This window comes from Elgaria multicarinata, chromosome 13 (assembly GCF_023053635.1).
Source record: "Elgaria multicarinata webbii isolate HBS135686 ecotype San Diego chromosome 13, rElgMul1.1.pri, whole genome shotgun sequence".
Classification (NCBI taxonomy): Eukaryota; Metazoa; Chordata; class Lepidosauria; order Squamata; family Anguidae; genus Elgaria; species Elgaria multicarinata.
In genome coordinates, this window is record NC_086183.1 from 30,833,702 (window position 1) to 30,846,262 (window position 12,561).

Below are 12,561 nucleotides of genomic sequence, written 5' to 3' on the forward strand. Positions count from 1 at the left end.
TGCACGACAGGGGCAGGAGCTGTGACGATTGTGCGGAATTTAGACTGTCGAATGTGTGCATCCCCCTTGCCTAAACGATGCCCTCGTATAACCCGGGGGTCCCAATTCCCCAAGGACATCATGTTCTGCCCTAAATCCCTTCGATTTCTTCCAGGGGTTCAAGCTTCCAGCCTCTCCGCACCCCAACCCTTACCGATCTCTTTCCAGCCCGTAGAAGGAGAAAGGAAAACTCGTGGAAATGGTCTCGAAATCCTCCTGGGAGATGTAACCTTGTTGTTCAGTGTCATAATTCTTGAAGACGGACTGGTGGGGAAGGAGAGAGAGGGGAGATGAGTAGGCAAAGGCTTATATAGGCGGAATTATCCTCCACTGAGTAGGTATGGGCATATTGATTTAGCACACACACCCCTCGTGTGGTGCAGAGTGGTAAACGGCAGTTACTGCAGCTGAAACTCCCCCCACGGCCTGAGTTCGATCCCAGCAGAAGCTGGTTCTCAGGCAGCCGGCTCAGGTCGACTCAGCCTTCCATCCTTCCGAGGTCGGTAAACTGAGTACCCAGCTAGCTGGGGGAAAGGTAACCGCGACTGGGGAAGGCAAGGGCAAACCACCCCGCTACAATGTCTGCCAAGAAAAACGTCAGCGAAAGTAGGCGTCCCTCTAGGAGTCAGCAATGACTCAAGTGCTTGCACGAGAGGTTCCTTTCCTTTCCTTTCCTTTCCCTCTGCGTTGGCCCTTCACAAAGAATGAGCTGACAGGTCCCTGCCCCGAAGCGTTTACAATCGAGATCAACTTTTCTTTGGTCAAGAGCTGTATTCCCTCACGGGTAATCATCAGTGATGATGGGACCAAAGCCAGAAGTGAGTAAAGCCAGAACTAAAAGTGGGCGGGTCGCCCTCTTTGCCAGCCCTTTCTTTCTCCTCCTTACGCAGTGGACTGCTCTTGCCAGGGCTCTGAGCTGGTCACACGCTGAGGGCTTTTGAAATTAGTCTGAGGGCTGCATGTCTATATAGAAACTGATGGAGGGGGCCAAGGAGAACAGCAGAGGAAGGGAGATGGAGGCAGGCTTTAAACAGGAAGGTTGCGTGCCACGTGCTATGTATTCTTATCCCCTTCATTTGGAGATGTGGGGTTTTATGTGAGGGGCCAGTTGGGAAAGGTGGTGCGGCTTGGACATGGCTTTTAAAAGGGTGTCACCAGTGAATTAAACCTTGCTCATGGGCTTCTAGCTAATAAATAATAATAATAATAATAATAATAATAATAATAATAATATGCTTGAAACTGCCTAGCGAAATCTCAGAAAGCCTGGATCGATTGATCCACCGAACTCAGCGCTGACTGGGAGCACCCCAGTTCTGGGGAGAGGTCTTTCCTAGCCTACTAGCTGTTTTCCAAGGGGTCATCACAACGAGTGCCACCCTCCCCCAGGCTTTATGCAGGCAGGGTGGGGTTTGCATCCCTCTTCAGTGACCTGGTTTGTACATCACGCTAAACCGCCGTGGGTTAATTAACTCACGGGGCTTTGCAGCAAATGCAGGCCGCCATTTTGAATATGCAAACTGCGTTCGGCGTGCGCTGTGGCTTGTGTCGTATGAACCTGGCCGGCGTGGGTTATGGGAGGGCTCAATAACCCATGGTGACTCAGCACTACGTGCGAACCATCCCAGTGTCTCCTGTGCTCACAACTACCCTTGAGTCCTGGGCCCTGCCCCTGTTTTTGTCTTTGGGGGATGTCCAGTTAAAGTTTCAGTAGATGATTTCCCAGTATTGTCATTCTTAAGAGTTCAGCAAAATCCCTCCCACAGGTTCTAGGAGAGAAATCTGTGGGTGGGCGGGTGGAAATGCGCCTTGTCTCTAGTGCATATGTGCGTAAGTGCTTGTGCCTGGGTGCTTAACGTACATAGCCTGACCTTTCACACACCGTAGCTGCTGAGGCACTCTTTAAACCAGCCTCCTCCAACCTGGTGCCCCCCAGATGTTCCTAACCAACATGGCCGTGCCATCCTAGACATCTGGAGACTGTCGGGGTTGGAGATGGCTGATGTAAACAGTTCATAACGTATTTGCAAAATGCTATTCTCCACCCAGAGAGCACACATGCGCCTGGCTTTTCAAAGACGTGGCGGATGGGCCGTTGCAGAGACGTGCACCACAAGACGCGCCATGAGCTGCATGAATGCTATTTATGTACATGTTTTCGGTTATGCAAACAGCAGTTCTGGGGAAGCCCAAGCGGCAGGACTGGAGGGGAAAGGGACAGGGACGGGACGCTGCCGCGGTCCTCAAAACCTCCTCTCTGAAACTGCTTGGGGTGTCCTAGTGTGATGCGCGATTGTTTAACCCTCGCAGAACTCAGGCCGGTCGTGTTCGTTTAAAACAAAAAGCCACGCCGTATCACCAAAGCTTCTTCAAAATGGCTTCGTGCCGTGATGCACGAACAGGCCCAAAGAGTACAACTCGCATGGTCCGGAGGCTGCAACTTGACATGACCAAAAAAGGTGCAGGTTGATTGCATTCATGCGGCATCAAGGGTGCATACTTAAAATTAGCATCAGCAAGTTTGGCTCTTAAATATAGCCCGGCGTGGGGCCTACATTAGGGGTTTCGGTGACATGCAGTCGTGGGGAAGGGGCTTGGGCACTCTTCCTTAAGGTGGGCATGGATCTGTGGGATGGGGGGATAATCTCTTCTCCCCCTCCCCACCCCCAAGACAAAGTTTGTCTCTGCAGCAAACTTTATTTGCAGTTGCAGAAAAGGAAGTGGTTGAAGTGGCCGGATTTGAGCCTCTTCCTTCACCAAAGGGGCGCGTTGCGTGGAAAGGGGAGGAGGAAAGCAGGAACAGACCCCGCGGAGGGGGGAGGCACTCTCTTTTCTCCAGGGGTTGCAGAGCAGCCAAACATGATACCAGAAAGCGACACCGACCGCTGAGCCACAAGTGACGGAGCATAAATTATGCCGGGTTTTGGTAGGCAGGCGATGACTTGACACGACCCTGACTGGCAAGACAGTGTGATAAAAACGACGCTACCCCACGATCGTGGTCCAGGAACAGAAGACATGCTATCGCGCAATGACGCAACACCGCCCCCGGTGGAGGAGGAGGGTTGGATTCGGATTGGGGAGTCCCGGGTTCAAATCCTCCACTCAGCCCTGCCAGCTCACTAGGCGATCTTGGGCTAGTCTTTAACTCTCAGCCTGACCTGCCTCAGAGGGCTGGTGGCGAGGCTAAAATAGGGTTAGGGTTATGCTGGAAGACCCTATGCTGGAAGAAGGGCAGGAGATATCTATCTATCTATCTATCTATCTGTCTGTCTGTCTATCTATCTATCTATCTATCTATCTATCTATCTATCTATCTATCTATCTAATGAATATAATATCTTCATCTTCCAACACGCGGTTTTGCTTTATATGTTCCTGGTAAACGGATCCTTTTGAGTTTACCGGAGAAACTAAAGTAGCCTTCGCCCCCAACCAGCTGGCCTCCAGATGTGTTGGACTACAACTCCCATCTGGAGGGCATCCCTCCAGGCTTTTCATCCAGTCCCCAGATTGGCCCATTCTTACCTCAATCATTTGCTGGACGTGCCTCCTGATAGTGATCTGGTCAGGCTTGGGAGAAACCCCAGGCGCCCACTCCACAACCACAGGGGACTTGAACTGGGTGGGCGGCTGCAAAGAGGAATAGTTAAATATTATGAGTAATTATTTATTACATTTCTGCACTCCTGACCCTATAGCTGAAGCTCTCTGGGCATTTTTTTAAAATAAATAGAAGCCATTAAAATACATTATACAAAGTGTAAAGCCATTTACATTAAAAACACACACACATATAAACAGAAAGCAAGTACACACGCGCACATATGTCTAAAAGAATTTAAGCAATCAAAAACCAAATCCAGGCCTTGATTGAAAACAGATGCTACCAAATGCCTGAGAGAAGAGAAAAGTCTTAACGTGGTGCCCACTGGGGGGGGGGGGCATCACCAGGAAGGCCCTCTCGTAGGTTAAGCGGGCAGAAAGTATTTTTATTTAATTTAATTTATTTATTACATTTTTATACCGCCCAATAGCCAAAGCTCTCTGGGCAGTAGATCTCCAGAGGTTTTGGATTTCAACTCCCAGCATGCCTTGTTGGCAGAGGCTTCTGTGAGTTGAAGGCCCAAACATCTGGTGACCTTACCTTCTGCCCCCACCCCTGGTTTAAGAGATGGGACTGCGACGAGGCCGAGAAAAGGGCTTTTCCGCTCTCTCTGACTTGCTCACAGGTTCGCTACTCTCTTACCAGTGACTTGGGGCAGCGGGGCTCACGGGCATAGGAGAGTGTGTAGATCTCCTCGTCTGTGTAGTAGAGGTCAAGAGAGAGCTGGAAGACAGAAGAAAGTTAGTAGGGAAAGACGAAACCACACGCAGGTCCCATAAATCACATTATTATTGGCCCGGAAGTGCTGCCCATCCTCCTGGTCTCCATTTAACTGCAATGGAGGTCTTTGATAGGTGTGTGCGAGGAGACATTTTGAGGCCTAAGGCAAAAAATAAGATGACGGACCTCTTCCCACCACCATCTCCCTGTACAGAGGAGAGCAACCAGTATGATCATGTGTCTGGAAACAAAGCCCTATGGAGAAGGACTGAAAGAACTGGGCAGGTTTAGCCTGGAGAAGAGAAGATGGAGGGGAGACATGATAGCACTCTTCAAGTACTTGAAAGATGGTCACACAGAGGAGGGCCAGGATCTCTTCTCGATCCTCCCAGAGTGCAGGACACGGAATAATAGGCTCAAGTGACAGGAAGCCAGATTCCGGATGGACAGCAGGAAAAACTTCCTGACTGTTAGAGCAGTATGACAATGGAATCAGTTACCTAGGGAGGTTGTGGGCTCTCCCACACTAGAGGCCTTCAAGAGGCAGCTGGACAACCATCTGTCAGGGATGTTTTGGGGTGGATTCCTGCATTGAGCAGGGGGTTGGACTCAATGGCCTTGTAGGCCCCTTCCAACTCTGCTATTCTATGATACAGGGGCTGATTAGAGTGGCCGTTGAATCTTACTTCCACCCTGGCAATGGGCAGTGATACATGTTGAAGTGTAGGAGCTCCTCATCACAGTCCCCATGGCCACATTTCCAAGGAGAGTCCAAAAATGCAGGCTTGATCTGTATCAACAAACCCGCTCCAGCCATTTTCATTTTCTTCAGGAGCAGGCCTTTTGTAAGGCAAATGGCTCTGAATTGCTCCTTCAAGACCAGGCCTACCCTGAAATAATTTGCATCACAACACGGGAGAATATATTGTTGTAGGGGGAAATTCATATCCCCCCAGCTACTGTGAGGATTGAAGCTCAGCTCAGAGGGAACAGGGAATTCTTGCAGGTGTGGTAGCATCACGGTAGGCCCTGGCTCCTCTACACCACTGGCAATGGGACAGTACCCCTGGGAGCAGCAGATTTGCTTAGGGGACGCAGAACAGACTGTGGGCCACTTCCGCACGATCATTGCAGGCTAAACAAGCCACTGTGGGTTGTTTAAGCTGCGGAGCATAACCGGCAGGTTTGATAATAATCACCCACTCGGCCATGGTTCATCATGTTGTCCGAACCCAGGCAGAATGGCTTGCTTGAAGGGGAAACAACCCTCAAACAACAACAGCCCACGGATTATTTGAAGGTTGTTTCCCCCCTCAAACAAGCCATGCCACTTGGGTTTGGACAACACAAGCTGCGGCTGGATGGGTGAGTATGCAAATCGCATCTGGCACACACCATGGCTTAGAATCATAGAATCATAGAATAGCAGAGTTGGAAGGGGCCTACAAGGCTATCGAGTCCAATCCCCTGCTCAATGCAGGAATCCACCCTAAAGCATCCCCGACAGATGCTTGTCCAGCTGCCTCTTGAAGGCCTCTAGTGTGGGAGAGCCCACCACCTCCCTAGGTAACTGATTCCATTGTCGCACTGCTCTAACAGTCAGGAAGTTTTTCCTGATGTCCAGCTGGAATCTGGCTTCCTTTAACATGAGCCCGTTATTCCGTGTCCTGCACCCTGGGAGGATCGAGAAGAGATCCTGGCCCTCCTCTGTGTGACAACCTTTTAAGTATTTGAAGAGTGCTCTCATGTCTCCCCTCAATCTTCTCTTCTCCAGGCTAAACGTGCCCAGTTCTTTCAGTCTCTCTTCATGATCATCCTAGGCTCTCTTAGCCTACGATGATCATCCGAACGAGGTCTGTGTGGTGGCAGGCACAGTTCTATCCGCCAGCACCACGCTGCTGCTCCCTGACCCCAAGCAACGAAGGCTTGAGGTGGCCGCCTCACCCTACCTAATGCCCTGTGCATGGATCACCATTCTGACACAATGCCCAGTTGTGGCCACATGTAGTCCTGCTTCCAGGGCGTGTAGAGGCAGTGGGGCTTTCCCCTTGAGCAGCACATAGGCCGTGGGCCTCCTCCTCGGACCCTCCGACAGTGACAGTTGCTAGGCAACGCATTGCATGTTGAGCAAAGGGAGATAGAAGAGGTGGGGGAACCCCAGAGGTCTGTCTTAAGTCACGCAAGGTGCGGCCTCCTAGCGTGGTGCCTGGACCATGTAGAAGCTGGCTGCCCAGCCCTGCAACGTTTATGGCTCAATTTTCCCGGTAGCAATCGCTGATAGGCAACCCAGAAGTTGTGGTTGCTGAGTCACGGAAGAGCCGACTGCTAGGCCGAGCAGCGCACAGGCCTCTCTTTGCCTGTAGCGGGGTGGTTGCTAGGCAACGAAAGAGCAAGCAGGGGTTGTCCCCACTTGCAGGGGTTGCTAAGCAACGTGGACGTTGTGATCCTAACACACTCTGACGAAAAGGACACGTCAGGCGTATTTCCTCAATGAGGCAATGTGGTGGACCTCTACCTCCCCGTTCTTTTTGTGATAGAATTACTAAGCCTTAACGCATTGCCGGCTCCATGTTTCTGAATGCCTTTGAGCAAGACACCTCAATGAGACCCCTCTGTCAGTGCGGCTACATTCCCATCATGGTCACCAGTTGCTCCTCCTCTTGCTCCTCATGGCTCCTCCTTGTCTGCCTGACAGGTAGAAGAACCTGGGAGCAAGGAGTCCGTGGCATCTCCCACTCTTACTTCTCACCACCACCATGGTCTGGGCCAGAGCAAGGGGCAGGTTGTAATGGTGAAGAGGACAAGCTAGTCTAGGGTCTCTTATCACTGGACCCCTGCCAGGTTGTGGACTCTTGACACCTGCCCAACCAGGCCTATCGTTGACTCTGGCCCTAGTGGCTGCATTAGCATCTCTGGGAGTCTTGTGCACACCCTCCATGTGGAACACCTGTGCCCAACCCCATGGCCTCCACTCCTCCTGGTGGCCCAGGTTATCAACAAAGTATGAGAAAACTGGAAAGCACCCAAATTAGATCTGAAATGTGAGCGCTAGTCTCAAGACGCCGAAAAAATAGTTTCATTCTTTAAGAAGCCCAACTAGGTTTTCAGCATCCGAGACGGGCTCTATCTTTTTGGACCACGTTAACAAAGACCATCTCTCACAGTGAGCAGGTGCACCAAGTCCTTGTTGGCTTGGAACGGGGGCTTCGCCTGCTGCAGCGCCCGGAGCTCCCACGTGGGCTCGTACAAACTCTGCAGCTTGCTCAGGTTGAGTCGCCCGCCATCCACGCGGTCGGGCAGGGCCTCGTGCCGCGTCACCAGGTCCTTGAGGTGGACACCAACGATGGGGATCTTGAAGCCATCGCAATCGGCATACGCCCGTCGGTACGTCCCATAATTTCCACACGACGAGAGCAACTCCGTCATTTCGGACAATATCTGTGTGGGGCGGAGAGGGCAAAGTCCAAGATGTTGTGGTCAGTGACAAAGCGACTGATCTCATTTCATCGCCCAGGCGTATCGTGCCCCTTCAGGTAAGTAGCTTTCAAAATGGCGCCCAATAGATGGCTGAGGTCCATTCTGGCCACCAAACCTAGGGGTGTCAGGGTGTTGTTAGGTACTTAAAAGATTAGGGGACCAATTCAATGGAAAATAAGGACAAAACGTTTCCAAGTTTACCCAAACAAATACTCAGCCTAGATCTGCCCTTGAGGTTTGGGGGCGGGAACGCAGATTGCTTGATTCGCCCTAGGGTGCCAGTTGTTGGCAGCTAGTCTACGGCTGTCCCTGCACCGATGGACACTCAGGTCTCCATCTGGGGAACAGATCCAGTGCTAGCGCTCATGGGCCGAGGCCTAGAAACACCCCGTAGCAGAGCACGTGAGTATTAGGAGAAAAGAGGGATGGACATGCCCCTGACGTGAACGTTTTGCCTCCCATCTTTGTCCCCAATGAATCGCTAATTAACTGGACCAAGGTGACAAATCAGTCCCAATCACCTATGTTGTAGGTGCTGGGAATGACACTTTAGAGCACTTCTGTTTCGTTAATGGTTATTAGTACAACGTTTAGATTTCCCGTCTTCCAAGGAGGGCCAGGGAATTTCACCAATTGTACTAATTTACCTTAAGAAATCCCTCTAATACTTATTTCACAATATGTATATACTGAATGTTGAAGACATTTACCTCTCACAGGTTTTCTACAAATATCATAGAATCAGAGTTGGAAGGGGCCTACAAGGCCATCGAGTCCAACCCCCTGCTCAATGCAGGAGCATTGTTTGTTCTCCTTTGTAACCAAACATTGTCCTTGTATAAATGAAACTGTTAAGCATCAATGCCAGCACTATCATCCCATCAGGCATCATAGGATTCAATTATTTCCAGTCAATTTTGGAAAATCATAAGACTTCCTTAATGGTATTGTGAGAAAATGTGGGCGCCTATGGCAAATGGCTGAAACTTTAGAACTTGAAATTGGTGCAAGAGAGGCTTGTTATTTTTGTGAAATAATTATACTAGCTCTCTAGTATTGACTTAGACCAGCCTTCCACAACCTGGTAGTCTTCATAGGTTTTGAAATACAGCTCTTAGAATTCCTAAACATCGAAATCCAAAACAGCCAGAGGTCACCAAATTGGGGGAGGCTGGCTTAGATAATACTTGATTTTTAAATCTGATTTTTTTTAGTCTTTCAAGATCTAGATTTTTTTAAAACTTTTGTAAACTGCCCAGAGAGCTTCGGCTACGGGGCGGTATATAAATAAAATAAAATAAAATAAAATAAATAAATAAATTAAATAATTTCTTACCTTGGTGACCTCGGAGAGAAGGAGAGCATGTGTATCCTTGAGGCGAGCGATGGCACTGTGGCAAAGACCCCCCACAATGGCCATGAGCGTGTTGAAGTTCTGCAATTGTTTTAATTTCTGCGACAGGACGAAAAATAAAGGGATGCCAAAGACGAAAGAGGTACCCCATTGATCAAAGCCCCCACCCCCGCCGAAATCATTTGTCAGAACTCTCTCTAAGCTCCATTGGAAATGCATGACAGGGAAACTGGGTGCCATCATCTCAGAGGGAGTGTACTTTGCACATGCCTAGAGGAAATCCCTTCTCTAGCTGGCAAATACAGGGGTAGATGATCCCCTACTAATGTATCATATAGGGCAGCCTTCCCCAACTGGGTGCCCTCCAGATGTGTTTGACTACAGCTGGGAGTTGTAGTCAAACACATCTGGAGGGCACCCAGTTGGGGAAAGCTGGTGTAGGGATTTTCAGTTCTGTGTCGGGTTCCCAACCAACCAATCACAAAATTCCCAGGCTTAGGTGGGGTGGGAGTTGCTATGAGACCAGGTGCCCAAAAACCAAGACTGTTCCCCTATGTCCTTGCCTGCCGACATTTCATAGAATCATAGAATAGCAGAGTTGGAAGGGGCCTGCAAGGCCATCGATTCCAACCCTCTGCTCAATGCAGGAATCCACCCTAAAGCATCCCTGACAGATGGTTGTCCAGCTGCCTCTTGAAGGCCTCTAGTGTGGGAGAGCCCACAACCTCACCAGGCAACTGATTCCATTGTCGTACTGCTCTAACAGTCAGGAAGTTTTTCCTGATGTCCAGCAGGGATCTGGCTTCCTGTAACGTGAGCCCGTTATTCCGTGTCCTGCACTCTGGGAGGATCGAGAAGAGATCCTGGCCCTCCTCTGTGTGACAACCTTTTAAGTATTTGAAGAGTGCTATCATGCCTCCCCTCAATCTCCTCTTCTCTAAAAAGCTGCACCTTTTAGGTGACTACAAACAACTTTTGTACTCGTCTCCACCCACAGACTCCTCCCAAACTCCTGAGATCTGCCCCAGAACCACCCAAAAAACAGCAGGGCCATCCCAGACCTGCACTGTTAGAACCAGGTATCAGGGAACCTTTTAATTCCAGAGTCGGACAGCCTTGTCCTAGAACCCAACCTTTTAGTTATTTCAAACATTTTTGGATCGCCTTCAGGACAGAAGCCTTCCCGAAGCAGTGGTTCTGGTAACCAGCATGGGTTAAGCATTCATGCTTGGGGAGCCACCATGGTGAGCTGTGACCTCTTCCCATCTCCATAGAATCATAGAACTGGAAGGGAGATCACTTCACCCGATTCTTGCCCAATGCCCGTCTTTGCAATCCAACCTACAGCATCTGTGACAGACGGGCGTCCAAGTAGCTCCATCGAAGGGGAACCCACCACCTCCTGCAGCAGCCTGGTCCACTGCCAAACAGCTCTCAAAGTTAGAGAGTTTCTCCTAAAATTTCGCCGAGATTTCCTTCCCTGCAATTTCCACCCATTGGTTCTAGTTCCGCCCTCAGGAGCTACAGTTAACCAGTCTGCTCCATCTTCTGCATGATCAGACATTCGAAGAACCGCTATCGTGTCTCCCCTTCATCTTTTCTTCTATAGGCTAAACATACCCAGCTCTTTCATAAGAACGTATGTAAGAATATCAGAAGAGCCCTGCTGGATCAGATCAAGGGTCCATCTGGTCCAGCATTCTGTTCTCACAGTGGCCAAACTGGAAACCCGGCAAGCAGGCGATGAGTGCAACAGCACCCTCCCGCCCATGTTCCCCAGCAATTAGTGTTTCTCGTAGGACTTGGTTCCCTAAAAGGAAAGGAAAGGAACCTCTTGTGCAAGCACTGAGTCATTACTGACTGTTGGAGGGATGCCAGCTTTCACTGACGTTTTCTTGGCAGGCCTTATAGCGGGGTGGTTTGCCGTTGCCTTCCCCGGCCGTTATTACCTCTCCCCCCAGCTAACTGGGTACTCATTTTACCGACCTCGGGAGGATGGAAGGCTGAGTCGATCTCAGCCGGCTGCCTGAAACCAGCTTCCGCTGGGATCGAACTCAGGCCGTGGGGAGAGTTTCAGCTGCAGAAACTGCTGCTTTACCGCTCTGCGCCACACGAGGCTCTAACCTTTCACTATTCCGGTGGACACCCCACACCACCCCTTGTTCTGTTGCCAGTTCTTTCTTGTCGCCAAATGGGCAACCGTACCTGTGTGACGTGGATGAACTTGGTGAAGACTTCCGCTCGCTGCTGGGGCGTGGGCCGGTTGAGAATCATGACCTGCACCCACTGGGAGATGCTGTTGCACAGGGCAATGGCACGCTCCAGCGCTGGGCTGCCACGCACTGACCCACGCAGCACATAGTTCTGGAGGTCCAGATACTGCCCAATACATAATAACATGACAGTAAAAATGGTTTTACTGAATCAGACCAAAGGACTTTCCAAATGGAGGGAGGGGGCAACCTCTTTTGATCCGGGACTAGATTGCCCCTGGGACAAAGCCCAGCAGGCTGGATAATGCCAACGGGGCGGGCTCCACCCTGAAGCCCCTCCCATGATGTCATTGCAAACATCCCGCCCACTTCCCCTCTCCTAAATCCAACATTCTGTTTTCATGTGGCCCATCAGGGAGTCTCAGAAGTGGACTGTGAAAGGGGGACACCCACCCACAGACCTTGTTCATTCCCAGCACCTGAGATAGACTGGTTCTGCTATTCGGAGGTGTGATAGGCCTCTCTGAATGGAGGCTGGTGGCTCTAATTTTGGTGGGGCTGTGAATCCATTTGGGTTTGGGTCAGAGCCAGCCAGAAGTCTAAAGAAGCCATCCAAAGTGCTGAGCCCTATCCCCAAACTGAGTTCAGCACCTTAGATAGCTCCTTTCACTTCCTGGCTGAAACCTAGAATGGATTCGCAGCCCCACCGAAATCATAGCTGCCAGCCCCCACTGTCTCATCGCTGTGCATCCTCTTTGTGAACTAGCGCCTTGGTTTCCAACCCTCAGGCTGAGCTTTCAGAGGTGGCAGAGGGAGACGGTCCGGTTCCACGGTCTGGCACTGCCCAGCTGAAAGTCATCCTCTTCCACTCCCCAGACTGTTGGCTGAATTCAAAACCAGCTGGCCATAGAGATAGAAAGAGGAGAGTAAGACCCGCCCCGGCTTCTGGGTTGAGATGGAGTCCCCCTCGGTATCCACCGCAGGAGCACACGAGCAAATGTTGCCTTGCGGTTGAGGGCCTGATAAAAATGGTCCTTTGACTAAGATATGCCCTTGATGCAACTGGGAAAGCATTTGATGTGGGAGACGTCGCACTGGAAACCCCCCAAAAGCCACAGAAAGAACACTGACCAAGTCAGGACCGGCAGAGT

General features: G+C 50.6%; 1 protein-coding gene across 1 annotated transcript in view; it reads right to left on the reverse strand.

The window, feature by feature from the left end:
- The window catches only part of RASGRP4 (RAS guanyl releasing protein 4), a 32,595-nt gene that overhangs the window by 5,714 nt on the left and 14,320 nt on the right, over nucleotides 1-12,561 (reverse strand). The window contains exons 7-12 of the mRNA XM_063140527.1: nucleotides 11,403-11,576; nucleotides 9,180-9,296; nucleotides 7,529-7,804; nucleotides 4,289-4,369; nucleotides 3,568-3,672; nucleotides 194-303 (exon numbers count right to left, since the gene is read on the reverse strand). Coding sequence (XP_062996597.1) covers nucleotides 194-303; nucleotides 3,568-3,672; nucleotides 4,289-4,369; nucleotides 7,529-7,804; nucleotides 9,180-9,296; nucleotides 11,403-11,576 — 863 coding nt within the window. The remainder of the gene's footprint in view (nucleotides 1-193; nucleotides 304-3,567; nucleotides 3,673-4,288; nucleotides 4,370-7,528; nucleotides 7,805-9,179; nucleotides 9,297-11,402; nucleotides 11,577-12,561) is intronic.